General features: G+C 33.9%; 2 protein-coding genes and 1 non-coding gene across 3 annotated transcripts; 1 reads left to right on the top strand and 2 right to left on the bottom strand.

Moving 5' to 3' along the window:
• Positions 1 to 661: 661 nt before the first annotated feature.
• Positions 662 to 13,318, top strand: LOC107841040 (aldehyde dehydrogenase 1-like). Its single transcript, XM_047396535.1, is given in 10 exon segments — positions 662 to 881; positions 5,880 to 6,022; positions 6,359 to 6,742; positions 7,042 to 7,132; positions 7,258 to 7,374; positions 7,377 to 7,429; positions 7,517 to 7,654; positions 12,595 to 12,732; positions 12,822 to 12,883; positions 12,970 to 13,318. Coding segments are annotated over 10 exon segments (1,500 nt in total). The 5' UTR covers positions 662 to 781; the 3' UTR covers positions 13,244 to 13,318.
• A 69-nt stretch (positions 13,319 to 13,387) lies between these two features.
• On the bottom strand, positions 13,388 to 18,382 carry LOC107841039. Its single transcript, XM_016685047.2, has 4 exons — positions 17,121 to 18,382; positions 16,028 to 16,237; positions 14,780 to 14,871; positions 13,388 to 14,248 (listed from the first exon to the last, which is right to left on the bottom strand). The coding sequence occupies exons 1-4, from the start codon at positions 18,219 to 18,221 to the stop codon at positions 13,564 to 13,566; spliced, it is 2,088 nt and encodes a 695-aa protein (XP_016540533.1). The 5' UTR covers positions 18,222 to 18,382; the 3' UTR covers positions 13,388 to 13,563.
• Positions 18,383 to 19,915: 1,533 nt separating this feature from the next.
• On the bottom strand, positions 19,916 to 19,988 carry TRNAF-GAA. The gene has a single exon. It is a non-coding gene; the product is annotated as a tRNA-Phe (tRNA).
• Positions 19,989 to 27,483: the final 7,495 nt, after the last annotated feature.

Genomic DNA, 27,483 nt, shown 5'->3' with positions numbered 1-27,483 from the left:
CGTCTTATTCATATAAAGGCGTCTTAGACATAAATCGATGGGACTTAAACCCAATACACTATCATCCCTTTTGATAATATTTTTCTTGAGGAATCAATTTAAAACATAAATGGTTCCAAACCAATATTTTTTTCCTCAAATTCAACAATAATTATATTATTAGTAGCAAAAGACAGATAACATAAGGAATTACTAACCTTGAAATTACCTTTACCTTCTTTGGCAGAGTCTCGTGCTGATAACATGTTATGAAATATAAAGCAAAGAACAAAAAGAATAGAAAGAAGAAAGGAGACTTCTTTATTTCTCATAAGAAATTCTTATTTCTCTTGAGATGATTTTGATGGATTATTGAGGGGTAAATTACAATGAAGTAAAATTCAGGGGAAAACTAACCTTGGGGTTGTAACATTTTCATAAATAGACATTCACAATATATGATAAAATGAGTATTCACGATATATGGTAAAGTAGACATCCACTATGATATATTTATAACAAATATTACTTAATTCATTTTGCTAATTCATTTTTTTTGTGGACCCACATTCCACTTTCAACTTTTAATCAAATGTTAATTTCACTTTCTTCCTGATTTTACTTTACAATTTTAAATTAATTAAATGGATCCCATAATACATGTGTCAAGAAGATAATGGAGCCATTGTTGGTTGAGTTTAACTAAAAATACAACTTCTATATATATGACCATATTGCAAAGTGATCATAATAACGTGCCAACTTCTTTAAGATTTTTGGCATCAAAAGAAGAAAAAAAAAGATGGTGCAGTCTAAAGATAGTTCAGAAGTCAACTTCAAGATTCCAAAGATTAAGTTCACAAAGCTCTTCATCAATGGAGAATTTGTGGATTCAGTTTCAGGTTTCATATTTTTATCAGTTTTCTCTTAGCTCTATTTGTTTATATATACTAATGGAAAGTTTGATGTTGGAATATACGTTGGTCGGACTCTTCAAAAATGTTATCGTACATGTAGAGTTCACCTGATACGCACCTAACGATATTTTTGAATAATCCTAGCAACATAGGTTGAAATAGAACTAAATCTTAAACTACAATGTGTGTAGTCCTTAAAATGTTGTTGTCTTAAACTTGTCACGTAATTTGTGGAAGATACTGAACACTTTTATTTTACTACTATATAAGGGAGGATTTCCCTTTTTGGTAGTCTCACAAATTTTTTAATGCAATTAAGTAGCTACACATGTTTACTTATTTTTCATACGTGTTGTTACATTTGTCCTCATTTATTCTTTTATGATATTTTTATTTGAGATTTGTAATTGAACTATAAATAGTTTTTTTTTTTTTATATAAATCTCTTCTTATTCCTTATTAGATTACTTATTATTTTTTACTTATTTCTTATATTAAAAAAAAAAATTCTTATTTATTTTAGTAAATCACGAAAGATTTATAACTTTTTTCACATTATTATTACTATTACCATTATTAATAATAATATAATTATTATTATTATTATTGTTATTATTATTATCAAGTAATTAAGTAACGTATGAATAGCTAAATTAAATTTTTAAAACATAATTTATAAGGATAATTTCATATATTTTATCCTTAATATATTAAATTCTTAAGTTATTTGTCAGGTCAAGGAAACAAGTAAAAAAGAAGTGAGAGATACCCTTTTTGCTCTTTTTTCTTCTTTTTTTTCCATTTTGCTTGTACTAAAAATAAAATTTACTTTTTGCTTATTATTTTAGAAAATAAAGAAAAATTTATTATTTTCTCTCAATATTACTCTTATCATTAAGTAACTATACAACATAATAGTTGTCAATCATATATTTTCAAATCATAATTATCGAGATCAATAAACCAACTCCTATTAAATAATCTTTCAATTAATAGGAGTACTAAATCAATAAATGTAAAATAAAATAAAATGGATAGAATGCATTTTTTTTTTCATTTTAGTAAAATCCGTCCAACTTTGAAGTTACAGTCTTGTTTTCAATCAGAGCATTTATATTTTTTAATAATACTTATTCTTTTTTTGAGTGTGTTTGGTACAATCGTTTTTTCAATTAAAAACATTACTTTAATAATATTTTTGTAATAAAATTAGTGTATTTCTTACTTATTTTCTTATATTCGGTATGTAAGGAAAATATTATTTAAAAATTATTTTTATATAATTTTGATAAGTATTATGAGAGATGAGGTATGGAGTGGCAGGGATGGAAGCTATGATGGGTGAAGACAAGGTGTATTGAAGAGCGAAGGGCTCAATGAATGTGAAATATAGAATATAATTTTTCTACTTCCATGTAGTCATTTTTATAAGTTTAAAAAAACTTATTTTCTAGAGAAAATATTTTTTCGAACAATCTATCAAATATGATTTTTTTAAACATGCTGAACACATCACTTATTTATTTTAAATTAAATTTTATATCTATTCATATTTGATAATTATCCTTCATACTTTCTTTTTCTTAAATAAAGTCCTTTAAAAGTTATCCAAATATATCAAAAATACTTTAATAAACCATAGTAGTTTTCCAGACATGCATAATCAACGTATCACTAAATTAAATTAATTATGTAATAGAAAATGTGATTTAAGTTATATTTTTTCTAAAATTAAATTTTATATTCTTCATCATGAGCTTGTGCCCGGGCTTAGCACGGGCCTTATGGCAACTAGTGCTATATATAAGAGAGAACAAAAATTTTGGTAGTCCTCATATTAAAATTTATGGTATGAAAGTATTACGTGTGGCATTATTTTTTCATAATTCTCCTCTTAAGATTTTCCACATGAACCTTTGTAACTTGTTGAATTTCTTTTTGGTTTTATTAAATTATTTTTTTCTTCATCTTAAAATATTTTTTACATTTCACTTTTGAAGATCAAATTATATGAACTTAATCAATATTTTTTAAAAAAAAATATTATTATGTTGATATAATCAATGCAATTTATGGTATCTGTTTTTCATATAGTTTTGAATATCTAATTTCTAATTTTATTGAATTAATATAACATAGTTTAGCTCTAGAATAAGTCAAATTATCTTTTGAAAAATAAAATAATAAAGCTTGAACAACTTTTGAAGACAATACTTTTTTTATCATTAAAACATAGAGGATCTTGAGATTTTGGTAGCCTTCGTAAGAGTTTTTTTGATATTTTAATTTTTTTGGTGAAATAAAATTACTACACATGATAATTAATGATGTTTTTTAATTACATTTATTTTCACCCTTATTCTTTTTGTCAAGATCATTCCATTTGAGTTTTTATAATTGATTTCTTCTTGCCACATATTAGATTACTATCTAGTTAAAACTCCTTTCATTTTAAATCAACAATATTCAAGCTAACTTTTCTTACAAAATTAAAGTTTTCAATGATTTCAACTACAACTTCATAGTTCTTTTTGATATTATAATATAATAAATAATATCTGATATTTATTGTTTCTCATAATGAACATGAAAAAGTATAAACAATAATTAAAATAAGATGAATAAGTCATTCTTGTAAGGGGCGTATAAAAAATAAACATAATAAGTAAATAGATCGAATGGAACAAGCTAATAATGTAGTTTAATTATCATTCAATAACTTTATATATTTTTATTAAATTAATTTATATAAAGATCTTAATTGAGGTTATAATTATTATAACTATAATATAACTTGAAAGTAATGACTTTTTTTTCAAGATGATTCGATAAGATGAAAAAAATATAATTAGCAAAAATTATTGTCACTAAAATTATGAGGAAAATTAAAACTCAATAAATATCAAAATAAATTTAGTTTTAGCTATAACTAAGAAAACAAATACTTGAAAATTTTATAAAAATATCAATATCTTTTTTCTATTTATGATCTTCATTGAAATGTAATTATTAAATACTCCCTCCGTTTAAAAAAAAATGACCTACTTTGACTTGGCACAAAGTTTAAAAAAATAAAAAAGACTTTTGAATCTTGTAGCCTTAAATTAAAATTGTGTCAAATGTATCAAAATATCCCTCAATTTTGTGGTCCTAAACATGACATATGAAAAGTTGAAATTAAAGTATTGCCAAAAAAGGAAAGGAGTCATTCTTTTGAAACAGACTAAAAAGGAAAATAGGTCATTCTTTTTTAAACGGAGGGAGTATTATTAAAGAGATAAGCATTCAATACCCCCTCGAACTATGGTCAAAGTTGCTACGACACACTCCAACTCTACATGGATACTATTACCCCTTCCCCCCCCCCCCCCCCCCCCCACTTCCCAACTCAATTTTAGTGTATTTTTGTCACCCTTTTGTGCTGACATGACACCTTTATTATATAAAAATGGAGTCCACATCAAAGGTGTTACATCAACTAAAAAGGCTGACAAAAATACACTAAAATTAAGTTCAAGGGTAATATGATCCCTGTGAAGTTGCAGTGTATCGTAACAACTTTGCTCATAGTTCGAGGTGGTACTAGATGCTTTACTCTATTTTAAATTATGTCATTATATAAAATATTGAATTACTTGAAGTTTTTTTGATTATTCTAATTCTTCGTTAATATCTTCTTCCTCATAAATAATATTTTTTCTTTAAAATTATTAAATTATGTGATTAAAAACTCTAATAATTATAAAAACTTATCAACAAAACTTGTTAAGCAAATCATTAGATATACTGAAATATATGATATAAATTATTATTATCATACTTTGAGTTTGGATCCGGGCTTAGCACAGACTTCATGAAACTAGTACTAAATATAGAAGAAGATGCTCTTTTTAGGACAGATCAAAAAGGAAAGTAAGACAGTTAATATATACTATGACTTAGAGCAGTTAAGTGTGGAGGATGTATGCATGGTAAAACTAATATTACAAATAAGCGTAAAGGTGGATTCACGATTCGAAGTTTATATGTGCTACCAAGCAGCCCAAGAATACAACAAAACACACACCAAAACAGTCTACTAGTTCAAGAGAACCAAGGACCCCTTTGGTGACCACACTTGAATTCGAATAAAAGAACAAGAAAGAGATGATATCAAGGTAATATTGGTACCAAGGCAGCCAACCAAACTATATTATCAACAAGTATAAGAAGAACAATAACAACAAAGAAACAACAACACACCGCCTTAACAATAAAAGACCAACGGTACAAGATTACAAACAATAAAAGGATAGGTAGTGAGACATGAAATACTACAATTTTAAGCAATAAGGTGTATATTAAACACCAAAACACAAACAACAAGTAATATTAAACACCTACACTCTTACGGGACCTCAAGTGAATTGGAATCCCAAGCAACCACCATTTCTAAGGTTGTTATCAACACAAGTGATGTCCAAAGATTCCACCTTGCAAGACTCTCAAAGAGTTTACAAAATATATCATCAAAGTTTAAGAGAAATGATTAATAAGGTTCTATTTATATAAGCTAGGTTAACTTATTTCAAAATGATCAAAAGACCCTTAATGAGCCCCTCACATGGGGCGGCCTTGTAGTGTGCCTATGGACGGCCTTGGAGTGTTTTGAAAGACTTCTTGACACTAAAAGGCTTGTTCCCTTGGTTGGGCAGCCCCCACAAGCTCGGGTCTTCACGTCTTGGCTGCTATCATGTCCTCAAGTGCTAAGATGCCTCTTTGACCCGTATCAATATGTTCCTACAACGATCTCATGTGGACCTATAATCAGGTCTCTTAGACCTTACTCGGCCCTTGCGTGTTTGGATAGAGCGTTGAAACAGATATAATACAAGTGTTTATTGGACTGAATTAGGAACAAATTCAACACTTTTTCCTCACGTGTTTAGTTTGAAATGCAATGTAATAAACTAAGTTACAAAAAGTTGGAAATTTACTCTGCAGGAAATACGTTTGAAACGATTGATCCAAGAAATGAGGAGGTGATTGCAAGAATCGCTGAAGGTAACAAGTATGACGTTGATTTGGCTGTCAAAGCTGCACGTGAAGCTTTCGACAATGGCCCCTGGCCTCGCTTACCACCCAAGGTAACTTTATGTAAACAATGATGTTCACATTAGACTTTGGAAATTAAAGAGGAAAATTTAGTACAAATGTTAAAATCTTGTTCTGCGTCTGAAATATTATAGCGTAGTATTCTCCTGGTTCCCCTAGACAAATGATGATCAGGTAATATGCATTACCTTAGCGTATGATTGCCTGAATAGACTAGTCTATGCTGAGTAAGTATTCCAAACTTGTCTTGATACCGACAGTTCAATGGATGGGATAACTCACGATTCCTATGTCATAAGTTGTTTCTGATTTTTTGGCAATTTCAAATGCCGTACTTCCGTGTTGATATTGGAACTGCTGAAATTCAGGAGCGGAGAAGGATAATGCTGAAGTTTGCGCACTTAGTTCTAGAACATGTGGAGGAAATAGCAGCCTTGGATGCAATGGATGCAGGAAAGTTGTTTAGTGATGTTAAGACATCAGAAGTACCAAGTGTAGCGGAAGTTCTCTGTTATTATGCCGGTGCAGCGGATAAAATTCATGGAACGACTCTCAAGATGTCAAGCGAGATACAAGGATACACATTGCTCGAACCAATTGGTGTTGTTGGACACATTATTCCTTGGAATTTCCCGAGCCAGGTGTTTGCGTGTAAGGTTGCCCCTGCATTAGCTGCTGGTTGCACCATGGTTGTTAAACCTGCTGAACAAACTCCTCTTTCGGCTCTATATTATGCTTATTTGGCCGAGCAGGTATTCATCTGCACTCGGAGGTGGATCCAAGACTTGCATTTGATGACTTCAACCTTTAATGTCCTTGACTCTGAAGTCACTATACTTAAGTAGTTATGCATTAAGAACCTAAAGTATGTTAAAATTTTGTGACTTTTCAAATATATATTGATGTTCCATGTCGAAAATACTGAGACCAGATGAACCCGTAGCTCAAATGCTCCATCCGACATTGTCTGCATGGTGAACTACTTGATCAGTCAGATAATTTTATGTCACTGAACGCTATGTTCTCTTGGTTGTATACCTTCTTGAATCAGGCAGGAATTCCGGATGGAGTGATCAATGTGGTAACAGGATTTGGACATACTGCTGGTGCTGCACTTAGCTCTCATATGGATGTAGACAAGGGAAGTCCCAACGGTCCATGAAAGTTACATAGAGGCTAATAGGCTAACGTGGTAATTAGCAACTATGTCCAACAGTTGGCAAACTGCAATGGCTAATGTCACCCGTTTATAACGTGTTCTTACAGATAAGTTTCACAGGGTCGACAGAAGTAGGACGTCTAATAATGCAAGCTGCAGCTACAAGCAATTTGAAACCCGTCTCACTAGAACTCGGAGGCAAGTCGCTTTTTATAGTATTTGATGATGTAATGTGGATAAAGTTGCACCACTTGCTTTTGCTGGAGCAATATACAACAAGGTAAACTGAATTCCACACTGTCTTTCCTTGTTATGTTCTCAATATAATCAATGAGATATTTTCTTATCGCTTTCTACTTCCTATCAGGGAGAAGTTTGCGTGGCTGGATCACGCCTTTTCATCCAAGAAGGAATTTACGATAAGTTTGTCAAGAAATTGGAAGAGATAGCAAAAACATGGGTGGTTGGCGATCCTTTTGATCCAAATACTCGACATGGACCACAAGTATGCACTTGAAATTTTGTTTAACAAGTTGTTGTTGCTATCACTTACTTCATTTACCACTTGTCCTCTAACTAATGGAGCATGTATTCCTGATTGATAACTGAGATATGGAAGATCAATTTAGTGATTTAAAAGATCAGTTTAGTGATTTAGTTTCTATTTAGGAGAAGATCACAATTCTTTATTAGTTGATACTTTCCTTATTTTTTTTGTGTTCTCTTGTATATATACACATACATATCAATGAAATCAATACAACTTCACCTTCATTCTCTACATTTATATGGTATCAGAGCCAAAATACTCTTAACAGAGTCCAACATCCATTTTTTTCTTCTTCTCTTTGCAGCGATGGCCTCTTCTACCCCCGTCATTAATGTCGACGCAACCCCTGTCCTCAAACACTTGATTCAATTCAATCCATCATCCCAGCTGCCCATTAAATTGACTGGCAGCACTAATTTCACCATTTGGAAAGCCCAGATTGCCATGTTGCTTCATGGCCATGACCTCTATGGTCATCTTGATGGCACCATGTTGTCCCCTGCTCAAACAATAACAACTAACGGGCTTGAGACAGCCAACCTTGCGTACAAGGATTGGTTTCGTCAGGATAAATTGATCCAAAATGCTCTCATGGACTCTGTAGATGCACAATCGCACCCACGGTAGCTTCTTCTATCAATTCCAAAGTTGTGTGGGATCAACTTCACATTTCCTTTGCAAACAAATCGCAAACCCGCGTCTTCAGCCTTCGTCACCATCTCAATCAAGTCAGTAAAGACAATAAATCCATTGCTGAATATATGCGAGAGATTCGCTCTCTCTCTGATGAACTCGCCACGGTAGGTTCACCCATCAATAATGAAGAACTAGTGGTGAAAATACTAAGTGGACTCGGGTCAGAATTCCGCGAGATCTCTGCAGCCATACAGGCAAGGGACTCTCCTATTAGCTATGAAGAACTTTTTGACAAGCTTCTTGATCATGAACTTTTCCTCAAACATGAGGACCTCAAGAAGACTTCTACCCAAATCACAGCAATTGTTGCTCAACAAGCAACTCCATCAGCCCCACGCAATAATAGACGCCCATCTAACAACAATAACTGGCGTCCCCAATACAGGCAGCCTAATCAAAACACTCATTCTCAGTATCCAACAGATAATTCCCAGTGGCGCAATCCAATGGATAATTCTCAGTGGTGTAACTTGCCACACCATTCATCACGAGTACGTTGCCAACTTTGTGACAAATTTGGGCATACAACAAATGTTTGCCGCTCTCGGTCCCATAACCACTTTGAAGCAAAAGCAAATTTTGCCGCGCACTCAACACCGAGTGACCCCTGGATTCTTGAATCAGGTGCTTCTCACCACATCACCTCGAATACCAACTCACTCCACAATGTTCAAGAATTCAAAGGTCTGGATGCAGTGACAATGGGCAATGGTAATGTGATTCCGATTACTCAAACTGGTAATACTCACTTAACTGCATCAAATACTGCCTTCAAACTCTCTAGTATTTCGTGTGCTCCAGCTGTCAAACGCAAACTCATTTCAGTTCATCAATTTTGCAAAGAAAATCTAACCTCCATAGAATTTTTTCCTTTTACTTTTCTTGTGAAGGATCTGACAACGGGAGCACCTCTTCTGCGCGGCCCGAATAAAGCAGGTCTCTATGAATGGCCGTCCCTGACTCAACCAAACATCAACATTGCCATTGCTGGACCTTCCTTATATCTCTGGCATCGAAGATTGGGCCATCCCCACTCTCGAGTTTTGCTTTCCATTTTAAACAGTTCCCGTCTTTCATATTCTTCAAAAGAAAAGTTTATTTATTGTAATTCTTGTTGCTGCAATAAAGCTCATAGATTTTCATTTTATTCAAACACTTTGCCCAGCAAACATCCATTAGAAATAATTTACAGTGATTTATGGGGTCCATCCCCTGTTCTCTCTATTGATGAAAACGCTACTATTGTCTATTTGTTGATCAGTACACCAAATACATTTGATTGTACACAATGAAATACAAACATGAAGTGCAAAAACACTTTCAAAGCTTACATCATGTGCTTGAAAAATATTTTGGTCACAAAATCCTCACACTTTACACTGATGGAGGCGGAGAATACAAATTCATGGAACCATACCTTAATTCTAATTGCATACAACACCTTGGCTCACCCCCCCCCCCCCCTCCCCCTCACAGGGTTGCCTTGGCCGAAAGACGTCATCGACACCTTATTGAGACTGTCAAAAACGTTGCTTCATCAAGCAAGTTTGCCCTCCAATTTTTGGACATTTGCCTGCCATCATGCTGCCTTTCTCATTAATCGCCTACCCACTGTCACTCTTGATAACAAGTCCCCATTTGAAGTTCTTTTCAACAAAACACCTGCTTATGAATCTCTTTGTACATTTGGATGTCTATGCTACCCATGGTTACGACCATACACCCAAAATAAATTAGAACCATATTCCAAACCTTGTGTTTATCTCGGTTTCTCCGTCACTCATCATTGCTATCAATGTTTTGACCCCACCAGCTCTAAACTTTTTCTCTCACGGGATGTAAAATTTTTAGAAGAAATTTTTCCATTTGATAATATTTTTTCTCATTTGAAACAAAGCTTTTCATATTTAAATTGGGAAAACACTTTACAACATCAAAATCCAGATGTGGAAATTAGTTCCACCGCTATTAATCCAGATCCCACCTTGCTTCCTCCCATTATTCCGTTCAGGCCAGGTGCACACCAAGATACCTGCTCAGTTCGCGCTGCGCAGGGAAATAACCCAGAGTCAGATCATTTCACCACTCTGGAATCAGGTAATACTCAAACTACTTCCCTATCCCCTGTTATTGATACCCAACCATCCCACTTCACATTTCAAAGCCAATCCCCTACCCTTTCTGTGCATTCTCACAATCTACATCGCCGACCACCAGTTACTCATGTTTATCAGCGTCGCCCAAAGCCATCACAATCCCTCCATGCTAACAGAGGTGCGAGCAGTTGCTCTCTTGACTTAACTCCACCCACTGAACCCACAGTTCAAGTACCACAAATAGGGCAAAATCGTGTAGTAACAAGGTCGCAAAATAACATTGTCAAACGACGAAAAATTGTTGACTACACTGCCCAAATAACCCAGTCTGTACCCACCATTTTACCTGTAACCCACAAACAAGCATAAAAATTATCATATTGAAGAGATGCTATGCAGGCTGAGTATGATGCACTAATAAAAAATCAGACTTGGGAGTTGGTTTCACCGGACCACACCAGAAATGTTGTTCCCTGCAAATGGTTGTTCTGAATCAAAACAAAGCTTGATGGCTCCATTGATAGGTACAAAGCACATTTGGTTGCAAAAGGGTTCACCCAAATACCTGGGGTTGATTTTCATAAAACATACAGTCCAGTGGTTAAACCAACCATAATTCGGACCGTCCTCACCGTCGTTGTACAAAAAAGTTGGCCCTTACATCAAATAGATGTTGACAATGCTTTTCTTCAAGGGAAGCTTCAGGAAGATGTCTATATGACCCAACCACTCAGGTATGAAAGTTCAGCACATTCAGACTATGTTTGTCATCTCAAAAAGGCTATCTACGGACTGCGACAAGCTCCTAAAGCCTGGTATGATGCACTCACTGATTTTCTGATCAGAATGGGATTTCGTATGTTTGAATCTGATAATTCTTTGTTTGTTCTGCATAAATTTGGAGTAACTATATATATACCAATATATATGGACGACATCATACTCACGAGCAGCAATGATCACTCCTTCAAGAAGTCATTTCTTTTCTTTACAAAAGATTTTCTCTTAAGTATCTTGGTTTACTGCACTATTTCTTGGGCATTGAGGTACATAGGGATGCCAACGGTTTGTTTCTTAGCCAATCTTTCAAGAGGTGTTGCATGACACTCAGATGCAGGACTGCAAAGGCGTTTAGTCCCCAATGAGTACATCTGAGGCACTACTGGTAGATGACGAAGCCCCTAAAACTGATGGCAAAGAGTATAAGAGTGTACTTGGTAAACTTCAGTACCTTTCCTTTACCAGACCGGATATCACATATTCGGTAAGCTTACTCAGTTCAACAACTCTCCCTCCGTGGTTCATTGGAAGGCCGTTAAACACATCCTTCGGTACCTCAAAGAAACATCCCAGAATGGTATTCATATTTCTCCACATCAGTCCACTGATCTTTATGCCTATGCTGACGCTGATTGGGCGAGTGATATTAATGATTGCCGCTCAATATCTGGCTACATTGTTTTTCTAGGTACGACTCCTATCTCCTGGTGTTCTCGCAAGCAACCTACTGTCTCCCGATCCTCCACTGAGGCTGAGTATAGGGCAGTTGCCTCTGCCTTGTCTGAAACAAACTGGATCACTCACTTGCTCAGGGATCTTCATGTGTCACTCTCTGTTGCACCTACAGTACTTTGTGATAACCTTGGGGTCACATACATTGCTAAAAATCCGGTACATCATACAAAAATGAAGCACCTCGAGGTCGATCTTCACTTTGTTCGCAATCAAGTTCGGAATGGCCTAATCCGAGTATCACACATCCACTCGACTGATCAAGTTGGAGATCCACTCACCAAACCATTGTTTAAGCTAGCCTTCCAGCGTATGCTACCCAAGTTAGGTGTTGTCTCGTCACACACCTAACTTGAGGGGAGCATAATGGAGCATGTATTCCTGATTGATAACTGATTGATAACTGAGATATGAAAGATCAGTTTAGTGATTTAGTTTCTATTTAGGAGAAGATCACAATTCTTTATTAGTTGATACTTTCCTTATTTGTTTTGTGTTCTCTTGTATATATACACATACATATCAATGAAATCAATACAACTTCATCTTCATTCTCTACATTTATACTAACGTGCTGTTTACCTGCTGCAGGTTGACAAAAAACAGTTTGCAAGAGTACTTTCATACATTGAACATGGCAAGAGGGAGGGGGCAACATTGTTAACTGGAGGCAACGCATTGGATAGGAAGGGTTATTTCATCGAGCCAACCATATTCATCAACGTCACTGTAAGCATTTTAAAACTGTGACTTTTGCATTTGATGAACGCTGTGATCAAATATAAATCACGCTTCATCTTGTTAACCACATTTGGCAGGATGACATGAAAATTGCAAAAGAAGAAATATTTGGACCTGTTTTGTCAGTAATGAAGTTCAAGTAAGTTGATTTCAATATTAGCAATCTTTTCATTTCTAGTAAAGTTTTCTCTACATGGTTAGTATTTCATCGTCGACGGATTGCAGGACTGTGGAGGAGGTAATCAAGAGAGCTAACTGTACAAAGTATGGACTAGCAGCGGGTGTAATGACCAACAACTTGAACATTGCCAACACAGTTTCAAGATCGATACGTGCTGGTGTCATCTGGATAAACTGTTACTTTGGTCTCGATCCAGATTACCCGTTTGGAGGATACAAAAGCAGTGGCTTTGAAAGAGATTTGGGAATGGAAGGACTTCATAAGTATCTTCAAGTTAAATCTATAGCCACTCCCATTTACAACTCTCCTTGGCTGTAAATTTGCAGAAATCAAAGTGTATTCTCATGTTATACCATTTATGATCAAACAATAAAACTTTTATTCTAAGATAAACCACTTTTTCCCCATGTTCCTGAACTAGACTAACAACTGACAAGGTGTAAATATTTGAATCAAACAATGTAAACAACAAAAAGCAACCAAAAGCTCGGTGATACATTAAACAGAAATGCTGCAGAAAACCAATTTATCCATGCTAAAAAGTACTTGAATTAACATGTGATAGCAGTGACCATCACCTTCATGGAGTCGAAGAATTTCAACTCTGCTAAAAGTTATGAAAGAGAAAAACACAAAACTTAAGATGCAGACGATGTGGGGGTTGAATTTTCAGCAGTGGTTTCTACATGCTGAATGACGAATCCATATAGTTTTCTTTTCAAGCAATCTATCTTCTGTATCAATGGCTCGTCCTTTTTTGAGATTGAGACTACACTATCCAACCATTCGTTCACTCGCTTGAGTTGTGACAGAATAGCTGTAATTGAACCAGAAGCTCCATCAGAATTCAGGGAGCGATTCTTGAACGCGAGAAAACCTGGATCTAGTGACTCTTCAACGAAAGCGATGAACCACATTTGCATCTCAGATTGCAACTTCTTTGCAAGTTGTACTGTCTCATTCATCCCATTACCCCTTGTCCAAGTTCCGGTTACTGATGAAACCGTCAAAGGATTCTTATTAGATGCTTTCGTCGATTGATATGTTGGAGAGCTTTTCACTGTTGATTGAGTTCCACTGTTCTGATTTGTTAAGAGAGATACAATTTCAAGATCAGTTGCTAGAGCAGCCTCCACCCAAAGAAGAGATGATTTTGGTTGCTCTACATTCATATTCTCATTAGCTTTCTGCACGCCACGACAGCTGGTGATTGATTCAGCAACACATGTTGATTTCACTACATCTTCGTAGATTGACATGAAACGATCAATGGTTGGTGGAGGGTTTTTAGTGTTGGATGTTGAGCGTAAATCTGCAAACATACTGCGAAAAGTAGAGAGAATTAAGAAAATGAAAGAGAAATCTAGAAAACAATGTCCTACAAGCAATGTTTCATAGATTTGTGCATGCTCAGGATCAAGGGGAAGCTTCAACATTCTAAACCCCCCACCCCCCACCCCACCCCACCACCACCACCACCACCACCAAACAAAACCCCATAGAAAGCAAAAAGAAGTGTAGCTCTCTTTTTCATTACAACTACCAAGACTTCAGCTCCTTATTGACTAGGGAAATCCTAGCAATTTTATGATTGGTTGTGTTCATTTTCCTTGAGCTCAAAGATACTTTAGTGACATACACCATATAGTTGTGCATACGTTTTTTCATATAACAATGAGATCGCAACAACAACATACCCAGCGTAATCCCGTGTGAGGGACAATGAGATGGCAACAACAACAAAAATACTCAGTATAATTCCACAAATTGGGGATAATGAGATTGTAATGGTATAAAATTTCTCATTTGGCATATAACGAGATGGCAAAGCTGTAAACGGGAGGTGAAATTTACCTCAAACTTCTAAGAATAGTCTCTGTGGCAAGGGCCTCTTCCAATGCTTCAGCTGCAGCTGTTGAAGCAATTATTCTTCTTTGCATTGCCTCCTGCACCAGAAAATTGGCCATTTGAATGTGATCAACAACAAACAACAACACATAGCCAGCATAATCCCACAAGTGGGGTCCAGGGAGGGTAGAGTGTATACAGACCTTACCCCCTTCCTCGTAGAGATAGAGAGGCTGATTCCTACTTGCTATCGTTTATTTGTCTCATGACAATTCAATAGGTTATACCGGAACCCTTTAAATAGTTGGAACGTTCAATACATTAGATGTACATGTCATGGACAAGGTATTTGGATGATCAAGAGTCAAAATGCACATCTACTTACAAAGAAGTTCCTTCGTGTATAGAGACACAACCTGCTATCATTTTCTCGTCCCTCACCATCATAAATAGTCCTTTTACGGGCACTGCTTTAGTGCCTTTTTATACAAAAACTTCCACATAATGAAAACATTTGTACACAAAAACAGCCAAATAAGTTCAGCTACTTCCATTAATCTTTCCCAAATCCATCTACTTCCATTAATCTTTCCCAAATCCATAGACATTGGTACCAAGAGAAACCACGTTAGCATTCTTAGTCACAAATGAGAACAATAGAATTCACAAGTGGCATCTGGAGGCAGACCTTACCCTTCCTCGTAGAGATAGGGAGGCTGTTTCCTACTTGCTATCTCTTATTTGTCTCATTACAGTTCAATGGGTTACACACAGACTGGAACTCTTTCAATAGTTTTGACCATTTACATTAGGTATAACATTTGCTTACATGTTTGAAGTGGTCAATTTAAAAGGAAAAGAGTCGCGAAGAGGCTACTCGGGTGGATCAAGAATTATTAACCAATTTATGTACAAAAACCAGCCATCATTTTCTTGTCCTCACCATCGTAACTAGTCCCCTTTTACGGGCACTGCTTTAGTGCCTTTTTATACAAAGACTTCTACCTACCAAAAACATTTGTACACAAAAACAGCCAATTAAGTTCAACTACTCCCATTAATCTTTCCCAAATCTATAAACATCGGCACCAAGAGAAATCACGTTAGCATTCTTAGTCACAAACGAGAAGAATAGACTTCATTATTTCCAGAAACCCAATATGGTTCATCTTTAGCTTAACCGTAACCAGTAGACGCAGAAGATCAGATAACACACAGTAGCAGCACATTCAATTTACAATTTCTGATCCATACCTTTCCGAGCTTCGCAAGTTCTGAGGATACAGAATGTAGTGGTACACTCCCATCAGTCCACTTCTTCTCATGAACTGGAATCACTGGAGCTGCATTACTAGTCTTTTCAGGATCAGGGGAATTCGCCGCAGCACCAGATTTTGTTTTCCCTTCACTTCCAAAATCCTCAGCATGACAACTTACATCACTCAAACGCCTAGAAATAGCAGCCTGAAAAATGAGAACATAAATTGCTTAGGCCATTATCAATCATAAACTAATAACGAGCGATACATCTAACACTGTGCTACTGATTACATATATAGTTTGTCCATGTATTAAGTATCTCCAAAGGAAGATTGAAAAAGTTTCTAGTCAATATGCCCATTGCATCTACTATTTTTGCTGATAAATGGGTAGGATTTGTTATAATAAGATCTAATTTTTTAAAAGAAAATCAACTAAGCTAGCGCGTTTGACCATAAATTTGGATCATACTTTTAAAAACTTGTCTTAGTACTCAATCAGCATCATGAATCATACCACAAAATACTCTCTCCGTTACAGTCTGTTTGTCTTAACTTTCCTTTTTAGCCCATTTAAAAGAGAATACATCTTTCCATGTTTGACAACTCTTTAATTTCAACTTCCCTTATAACATGTTTAACATCACAATTCACAACATTAAAGATCATTGACCACAAAATAAGTTTTTTATTTTCTTAAACTTCGTGTCAAGTCAACGGGAGCTTCACATACACAGTTCTAACCCTGAAGGTAACAGCCATAGGACTCAATCAGCATCATGAATCATACCACAAAATACTCTCTCCGTTTCAATCTGTTTGTCTTAACTTTCCTTTTTAGTCAATTTAAAAAAGAATACATCTTTCCATGTTCTCTTTAACTTCAACTTTCCATGTAACATGTTTAACACCACAAGATTGAAGATCATTTTGGTACATTTTACGTATCATCAGTTAAGACCACAAAAACTTCATGTCAAGTCAAAATCAGACAAACAAATTGAAACGGAGCAAATACATTACACACGAAACACATCATAAATACAATGGATTTCCATTAAATCAACAAGAGCATCAAGAAACATCACCTGAGTTCTCAGAATTGCCTGAATATCCGGTTTTTTCTTACAAAAAAACTTCTCTTGATCCATCGAATCACCACTATTTCCCGGACCTTCATCCCAGCTCTTCCTACTACCTTTTGAAGACCCCACAATTGCCTCAGAAACCTTCGAAATTCCAGCAGCAATAGCAGCCATTTTCTTCTTCCCTGATGAGTCTACAGCAGGAGAAACCTTAACACCACCAGACAATCGTCGTCCAGGGGACAACGACATTCGTCTAGCAACCAATGGACTTGCTTGCCTTCTACCTGATGTAGGTGATGGTTGCCTGTACCTTGATGGTACTATAATAGCTGGCTCTTTCGACACTCTCCGATTTTCCTCCTTTGCAGATAGTAAACTTGGTACAACTGTCTTCGATGGCACTGGCGATGCTGATCTCTTCGCTTCACCTCCACCACTACCACCACCACCAACACCACTACCGTTGACGTGTTTCTTCCCTGACGATGTTGATCTCTGTTTAACCGATCCCGGAGATGAAAATCTCTTCGGAGGATTAACTTTCTCCGTAGACATCTTACTCATATCTTCTTTCACATCCACGTTCTCTCTCGCTGCAAGCACTTCTCTAACCCTCGACCTCGGACCCGACCTCGATTCCTGACTCGACTCAGTTCTCCCGCTTTTAGCCAAATGAAAAGCGTCGAGATCCGAGTCTACAGCAGGTTGTATGAGAAATCCATTTTTCGTAACACGAGCAACTAACGGTTCAGGTGAACCGATAAAACCATGACGACCGGCAATAGGGCGAATGTTGACAGCTCGGGGAACTGGAGGAGACTCAAAGTTAATGCGATCTATGTGAACAAACTGACCGAGCTGAAGCCGGTTAGTAAGGATGAGATCTGTGTCTCTATCCGAAAGGGAGACGTAGGTAGAGTTTAACGAATCGGAGAGCTGAACGTAAAAGCCGTTGTGTGGCCACAGGGAATCGGATGTCGAAAGTGCTGGGACAATTCCGATTACCTGTAACAAAGGCGACCTGTGGTCGCCCGTTACTTTTGCACCAGTGTTCATCGACTGAAGGAGCTTCAGTAGAATACCCGGTGTCAGAGTCGCCATTTCTGATTTACAGAAAATGAAAAATTTGAGAGTGAATTATACAGGGGGTGGGGAGTTGGGGGTGGGGGAGGAGGAGAAGGGAGAAATGTCCGTTAGTGAAATTTGAAAAAAGGGAGAGGGCGGTATTAATAATTATATAAACTTTTTGAAATTTTGAATTTGTGAGGGACAGGTGAGATTTGTAAGGATGTAAAGGCTAGGGGTTAATTGCAATATATTATTTTTAATTATAGTTTTTGAATATCTAAATTTTAATTTAAAATAATTAAATTAATCTAATCTAGTTTAGCTTTAAAACATAGTCAAATTTACTCATGAAAAACGAGAGAAGCAATTAAAAAGGAATGGACAAAGTATTTATGAATTGGAATTGTGTTTACATGTGACTATAATTGGAATTAGTTTCAAAGTTTTCTGAGTGATTTGGAGTGAAAATAGAGAAAAATAATTTTTGATGTTTTTTTGAATTCGTGGAAATTTGAAATTCAAATTGAATTTTGGAAAAAATATTAAAAACTATCTATGGTCAAATGGATACTTAATTTTGCAATAAAAGCGTGATATTTTCTTGGATTATTAATTACTACATACTGGTCAAGTAATTTATTCGTAATTATCTAATAAAATCGATTGTTGGTAGATATTTTAAAGTAGAATTTAAACTCTGAAGTCTGCGCCTTGGCTCTTTTTTAAAATTTTATTTCGAAAAAAGATGAATATTATCCATGGTCAAACAATCACTTAATCTGCGATAAAAGCGGAATATCATCTTTCTTGGATTATTAATTACTACATATTTATCAAGTAATTTATTCGTAATTATCTAATAAATCAATCGTTGGTAGATATTTTTAAAGTAGAATTTGAATTGGAGAGTCTGCACCTTGAGCTCTCTTTCTACTTTTTATCTGTCTGTAAATGAATGGCGTTAATAAAAATGTAATAGTAAAATATATTCATTTAATGTAAATTGATCTTAAAATGAAGTTCTTACAAAGGTGATTCTATTAGGTCTATTAGGCCGCTTAAAATATTGAAGAGTTTTATATCGCTTTCAGACTTCGAAAAGCGCTAGAAATTAGACATATGTTTATTGTTCTCTTTCTTGTTACCTTTCCCCTTCAGCTTCTACTCATTTCACGCACTATCATTATATAATTTTAATTTAATGTTCAATACAAACGATCAGTTTGATTAAAAGAGTTATCTATTTCAAAAATATGTGATAGAGTGTGGAGCAACAATGCATTTTCTATATGAACTTTGAATTAAATTTTATATGATAGAACTTATGTGTTTTATATAATAAAAGACGTAGTTAAAAATATATTATTTGACTCATCATCAAATAATAACTCCATATAAAATGAGAAAAATAGAGAGAAACTTTGACATAATTGGTAAGTTATTGTAATATGATTTGGAGGTGCCAAGTTTGAATTGTGAAACAGTTTTTTCGAGTCTTGGAAACAAACTTGCAGAAATGCAAGATAACCGCATATAATAGCCCTTTATGAGAAATTAATGTATCGAGCTTCCTTTTTTAGAATTTTCCGACTGAGAACTCCAAAAAATTCCACAATTCAAACTCTACAGTCTATAAGATTAAGTATTAATCTATAATTTTAGAATTACTACTAATTTTCTTGTTTATTGGTTAGAGCTTGACAAAAAGAGAAAAGCAGAAAAAGGAATGCGGTGAACGTGGATCGAACACGTGACCTTCAGATCTTCAGTCTGACGCTCTCCCAACTGAGCTATCCCCGCTTGTTGTACTTTACATGTAATAACCAATATAACAATTAGTTTAGTGGAGGGCGACAGCGTGACTATTTTCTCATTCCTAATCAGAGATTTCGAGGTTGAGTCCTCATATCAAATTCCTTGTTAAGGAGGGATTTGTATCTAAGTGTGAGACGACTTTCTGTCGTGAATCCAAATTTAGTCAGGCTCTAATATTTTCTCCTTCCTAATCAGCGATTTCGGGGTTGAGTCCTGATATCAAATTCCTTGTTAAGGAGGGATTTGTATCTAACTGTGAGACGACTTTCTGTCGTGAATTCAAATTTAGTCATCAGTTTCTAATATTTTCTCCTTCCTAATCAGATATTTCGGGGTTGAACCGTGATGTCAAATCCCTTATTAGGGAGGGATCTGTATCTAACTGTGAGACGACTTTCAGACGTGAATCCAAATTTAGTACAGTTCAAGTATTTTCTCCTTCCTAATCAGAGATTTCGGGGGTTAAGTCCTGATATCAAATCCTTGTTAAGGAGGGATTTGTATCTAACTGTGAGACGATTTTTTGGTGAATCCAAATTTAGTCAGGTTCTAATGTGAATTAAAACTACGTAGAAAAAAATAAATTCTCTAAAGATATTCTAGTATATTGTGTTGGATAGTTGGATGAAATTTGTCAAAAATTAATGAGTATTGAAGTTTGAAAATAAAAATGAATATTTGTGTGCTTATGATTTATCAATTGTACAACATCAAATTGCTTAATACAAAAGAAAATTTCAAATAGGCTAGTTGGAGAAAATTAAGCTCAAGTTGTTGTTACTTGTTAGGCTGTTTATGCATATGGAAGGTGGTCCACACCTATCTAAATTAGGATTTAGGAGGGGTAAATAAATACAGGCGGAATATAATTGGTTAAACAGAAATAAATAAAATATTTGATTTTCCTTCATATTTGATACGGTATAAAAGATGGATTAGTCATTTCACGAATAGTCGGGTTGGTGTGGTGTTTCAACACCTCACCCCTTAAGTAAGAGGTCTGGTGAATGAAAAAAATTCTGTGGTCCGTTCCCTACCGCTTAGTGCGCTGACAGTAGGAACGGATGATTAGTCTCACGGCTGTCGGCTGTGGGGATACCTTAAAAAAAAAAAAAAAAAAAAGAGAACATAAGATAAAAATCAAAATACGCTTCAACTTTCGAAAATTAGAAACTTATCAAAAATTAATATTTTAAACCATTTTATCTGTCCTCAAATATTTTTAATCATTCTTGCCTGCAATTTGATTCGATAATTCAAATTCATAATCTAAAAAAATTATTTAGGAGATTTTAGCGCTCCGTATCAAAAAAGAATTATTTTTTTTATCCTCAAACGTGAGATAAGTTGTTAAGGATGAATGAACTTTTATTATTTTATCATATCTTTTATTGGTGAAACAAAAGAACATATAGTTAAGGACAAACTTGGTGAAACAAAAGAACATATAGTTAAGGACAAACTTGAACAAACTTTTTGTTAGGATTTTTTGAAAAAATGATGCAAGCAACTAGAAGTTTGAAAATATGAATGAAATTTTGTCTTTTTAACTTTTATAAACCACATGATTTTAAATAGTGACATAAACAAAGTATTATACACTTCTTATAATTTAAGTGTCAATTTTTTAATTATAATTAAGAAATTGAATATATATTTCAATAAATTAACTATTAAACAACTAATTATTCTAGAAAATCAATTAGGAGTAATAGATGCAAAACATGCTTTTTAACTTTTATAAACCACATGATTTTAAATAGTGACATAAACGAAGTAGTAGTATACACTTCTTATAACTAAAGTATCAATTTTTTATTATAATTAAGAAATTGAACATTTCAATAAATTAAATATTAAGCAACTAATTATTCTAAAAAAATCGATTTGGAGTAACAGATGCAAAACACGTAAAGTAAAATGAAAACTTTGACCAAAAAAAATGAACATGAAAACAAAACCAAACTTGATCACTCTTTCATATTTCTCTTCCTTGCTTGCTTTTCCTACTAGCCTTTCTCTTAAAATTGCAATATACTTCAGGATTAGATAACCAATGAAATCAAAACTATAATATTATATTATTATAATAACAACATATTCAACTTAGTGTCACAACTAAATATTCACTGTAATAACAACAAACCTTATCCCTACAGATGACAAATAGAATAGTTATTTCAAACAGACCCTCGGCTCGTGACAAATATTTCTTAGAAAAAGTAAGACACACTACTTGGTGTTGGAAATTTCACTTCTAATCATTATAAACAATGATAAAATCAAACAGAAACAAAATTACAAAATTAAAAAAGCAAACATTGACTTTTTTCCAACTCTTCTCACTGTTCCAAATTCCACAAATCTCAATTCTTGATAAAATTATCGTCGTTGGAATACAAATTTTGCACACATCCCCTCAACAGCAGGTTTGATGTAACTGGTAAAGTTGTTGTCGCGTGATCTAGAGGTCACGGGTTCGAGTTGTAAAATTGTTGTCACGTAATCTAGATCATGCATGAATTTCAAGCTATAAAAAACAACCTCTTGTAGACACATATATATAAGATAAGATCGACTGCATATAATAAAGCCTAGTGATGCAACCCTTTTTCGGACCGCGCATAGCGGGAGCTTAATTCATCACACCAATTGAATAGAATAGAGCTTTGAAGAACGCATCTGAAGTCTCTTTTACCACAAAGTACTCACAAAAAAAAAGGGATCAATTTTGTAGACTTCATAACTCCAAAGTCTTCACCAGCTGAAATAGAAATTTCCCCATTTGAAATTGTCAAAAAAAAGAACATATCTGAGATCTCTTTTTTCACAAATATTCACAATAAAAGGATCAGGTAAGGCTAGATATAATAGACCCTCATGGTTTATCATTCTACAAATGCCATGCATAACAGAAACTTTAGTGCATCAAGTTGCCTTCTATTCACAAGAAAAGGATCAGTTGAGCCTATAGACCCTCTACATATAATAGAACCTCGTGGTCTATACTTCTCACGACCCATGCATAACAGAAGTTTTAGTGCATCGAACTGCCTTCTATTCAAAGCAAAAGGATCAGGTAAGACTAGATATAATAGACCCTCGTGGTCTATCCTTCTACAAACGTCATGTATAACAGGAATTTTAGTGCATCGAACTGGTTTTTTATTCACAAGAAAAGGATCAGGTAAGACTAAAGACCCTCGTGGTCTATACTTCTCACGCCCCCATGCATAGCAGAAATTTTAGTGCATCGAGCTGCCTTCTATTCAAAGCAAAAGGATCAGGTAAGACTAGATATAATAGACCCTCGTGGTCTATCCTTCTACAAACGTCATGCATAACAGAAATTTTAGTGCATCGAACTGATTTTTTATTCACAAGAAAAGGATCAGGTAAGACTACAGACCCTCGTGGTCTATACTTCTCACGACCCTATGTATAGCAGAAGTTTTAGTGCACCGAGCTGATTAGTCAGCAACAGAATGACTTTGCCAACACAAGAGCATGATGATACAACGTCTAAGAATGTAAAATCTTGTTTTCTGTTGTTTCATCATAGTCAAAGATCGTCGCCGGAATCCAGTTTTCCGGTGGGTTTTCCGGCGACACTCCGATGAGGGAAAGAAGAATGAAAGAATAGTCATTGTGGAGAATTTGGTTGTTTGTTTGAACAAGGAAGAGAAAGAGTGATTCGTTTGGTGTTTTATAGGCTCAAGTTGTTAGCCACCTTTTGGACATATTAGGGTTTATTTATTTTTTTGGGTCCCATTATAAGAACTTTATTTTCTTTTTGTCTTTTGTAATTAATCAAGATATATATCTTATATATTTAAATGTTTTTGTTTTATTTTATTATGTGATATTATCTGGTCACACATTGTATTGAAGAAGGGAGAATGAAATGGAGACTCGCTTTAGAGGCATAGTCGGATAAGAAAGTATCGTGTAGGCTTAAAGGAGAGCTTTACATAGTGACAATGGTATCAACATTTTTGTATGGGCTAAAGTGCAAGCCACTCAAATACGCACATGTCTTGAAGATGGAGGTAGCGAATATGAGGATTTTTGAATGACTGTATTGACATTTGCTGGGAGGGATATGGGATTGAGGTGGTTTGATTGGCATATGAAGAGGAGGCGCGATGTGCTAGTACGGAGGTCTGAGAGGTTAACTGTTAAGGAGTTAAAAACACTATAGGTGGCCGCAAAAGTACTTTGGGAGGGGAAGAAGTTATTAGACAGGATATGACACAAATTTAACTTACTAATTAGATCATGTTTATGGATAAGACAGTTTGAAGATCGAAGATAGGGTGGAGCTCCGGTAAGTAAACGAACGTGATCGCTCGAATGGTAGGGGGTTATTTAGTAATCATGTAGTCTCTTATCTTGAATACGTATTATTATTTCTTGCTTCATTTACTTTTTATTTATTATTTTATTATTATATTTTCTTGATACCATTATTTCTTGCTTCATTTACTTTTTATTTAATATTTTATTATTATATTTTCTTGATACCTTGCTTCAATAACTTTTCTTTTGAGTCATCTAGCAAAAACATCTCTTTCTTACAAAGGTAGAAGTAAGATTTACATATATATCAGATTATACTTGTGAACAACAATAACAAACCTAGTGTATTCCCACAAAGTAGAATCTGAAGAGGATAAAATGTACACAGTTCATACCGCTACCTCCATAGAAGTAGAGAGATTATTTTCGATAGACCCTCAAATTACACTTGTGAAATTACATTAAATTTATTGTTAGTATAATTTTAAAATAATTTAATTTTTAATATCTTATAAGTCCCCAATAATATAGTTTTTATAGTCATTGCTATCTCATTGCATATTTAAAAATCAACAATAACAACACACTGATCACTATAGTCTCATAACATGTAAAAAAAATTAATAATTGCATCATGAAACTGATGAAATATATAATACTCCAATTAATTTCCATTTTCCAATATAGTCTTAACAGAAAATGACGTTATAAAAGATGACGAATATGATACTCTCGATGACCAAATTTGTGTGTCATATCTTTTATTTTACTTTAAAGAAACTATTGTATTTTTATACTAAGATATAATTTAATTGTAATTTTTTAAATTTTATTCTTAATAAAATAATTTACGGTACTTGTCATGAGTGAAAGGTAATGCATTACTCAGAAAATATTTTATTTTTTATATAAATCTCAATAAGTTTACTCCTCGTTACTTTGTATCTTCACTCTTTACTAAATTACAAGTAATTTGTTATTTTATAATTTTTGGATAAATAATTAGTATTTAGATACATAATTTTGAAGTTGAAATAAATAATTTTGAATTTAAGAATGTAACAACTAATTACTCTATTTTTTTTCGGATACATAATTAGCGTCAGGATACATAATTTTGATTATTAAGATACATCCATTTTTAAAACTATTTAATCGAGATACATAATACATTAATTAGATCAAAGTAAGATACATAATTAAAACTATATATTCAAAATTTTATGAATTTAATATAGATGTATCCGACTGTTAAAAAAAAAAAAATTTAGATAATTGATAGAAAGGATAGAAATTTTTTGTAATTTAATAAAAATAAATTATAATATTACTTAATTTTTAAAATTTAATTAAAGTAGGCACAAACTGATCCGATAAATTAATATTATAAAAAATGTGTGGCCTCTCATTGATTGCAAGAGACTTTTTTTCTAGATGATAAATGATGGTGTTTTTTGTAGGACCAATGAAGCAAAAAATCAACAAAAGTATAGCATTTGCCTACCCCAATCTTATCCTGTTAAATTGACTTGGAAAAAAAAATTGAATATGCTGCATATATACTTCTTTGTTTATTAATTTCTCTTAAAAAATTATTTAGTTAGTTATTTGTATGATCAAGTAAAGCTTCTTGATTAGACTTTATCATCATCAACTATATATTAATAAAAATATTCACGTGTTTAAAGAAAAAAATCAGAAATTCAGAATAGACATGCTATAGATGATATGATACACTTATACTAATATACTTTTCTCGTTTCATTTTACTTGGTTTCTCTCGCAGAAATACGAGATAAAATTACATACAATACACTTTTATGGTGAAGTTTTTTTTCAGATACTGCACATAGCGGTAGCTTTAGTGCACTGGACTGCCCTTTTCTTTTTCTGTTGACTTGATACAGCATGTAAGAAAACTTTAATTAGAGGTATATTTTACCAAATTAATCTTATAATAATATTTTGAACTCTAAATTTGACTACTAGTACTATTTTATGTAGCTATTTAATACTAAGGTTAGTATAAAATAAAAGTAATAAAACTCTCTTGATATACGAAAATCATGAACAAGTAAATTGAAATCAGAGGCGGAACCAGCCTAGTAACAGAGGGTTCATCCGGACCCCATTCGACGAAAAATTATACTATTAATATATGATTAAAATTATATATATATATATATATATATATATAGACGCACACACCTATCTAATATTGTAGATGTTGAACTACCTTCGGTGAGTTTTTCTTTAGATTTGAATCCCTCAGCAGAAATCTTAGCTCTGCCTCTGATTGAAACACTTACTTTTGACATAAAAATCAAGTAAAATGAAACGGAGGAAGTATTAGAAAACTGGAAGTGTTATCTCTACTCATTTACTAATAAAATTTTAGATATGATTTTATGCACACTTCTAAAATACTATTTAGTCTTAAAGTGAATGCTTAAATCACAATCACTTCCCAATTTAAAAAAAGTGGAAACGTATAAATTTGTGCATGTGATGTTTGTAACTATTTAGTTTTATTTGTTACACTTTGATATCATTCATATTCTTTTTGGTACAAAATTGTCATGTTATTTAATCGTGTCATGTTTGTATTTTGTTGCATATAGAGTTTTAGCGTAAAATAATTGATCTTCACATATGAAAATATTACAAGTAAAAAAAAAAAGAAAAAACTCAAAAAATTATTTTTTGTTATATTTTAAGTTGAAGTTTTGTTAGGAATTAAGAATTAATAAGAGATTTTTACCTAGAAAAAAAGTATAAACAACACAAATTTCGATAGATTAGATCTTAATTACAGAAAATTTCGACAATTTAAATAATTATTGAAAATTTTAATTTTGAGTCTATCGAGATACATAATTAGCTCCCAATACATTCAACGAAGATATATTTTTTCCTTTGTAAATTAGCTTTTGATACATTTTTTGTTTTTGGCTCACTCTCGATACATAATTAGCTCCCGATACATCTAATAAAGATACATAATTAGTTGAATTTTTTTAAACTACTTTATAAGGGTGGGATTTATATAAATATGTTAAGGTGAGGTGTCTGTTTATGTAAAATCTATTAAAAAAAAAATAAAAAAGATTGTACCCACAATATAAGGGTCGTTTGCACTTTTGACCTAAGATAAATATTAACTTTTTCGCGAGGAATAAAT

Source organism: Capsicum annuum, chromosome 9 (assembly GCF_002878395.1).
Source record: "Capsicum annuum cultivar UCD-10X-F1 chromosome 9, UCD10Xv1.1, whole genome shotgun sequence".
In the NCBI taxonomy this organism is placed as follows: domain Eukaryota; kingdom Viridiplantae; phylum Streptophyta; class Magnoliopsida; order Solanales; family Solanaceae; genus Capsicum; species Capsicum annuum.
Note: the sequence above shows the minus strand (reverse complement) of the source record. Positions and strands in the feature narration are given on the sequence as shown.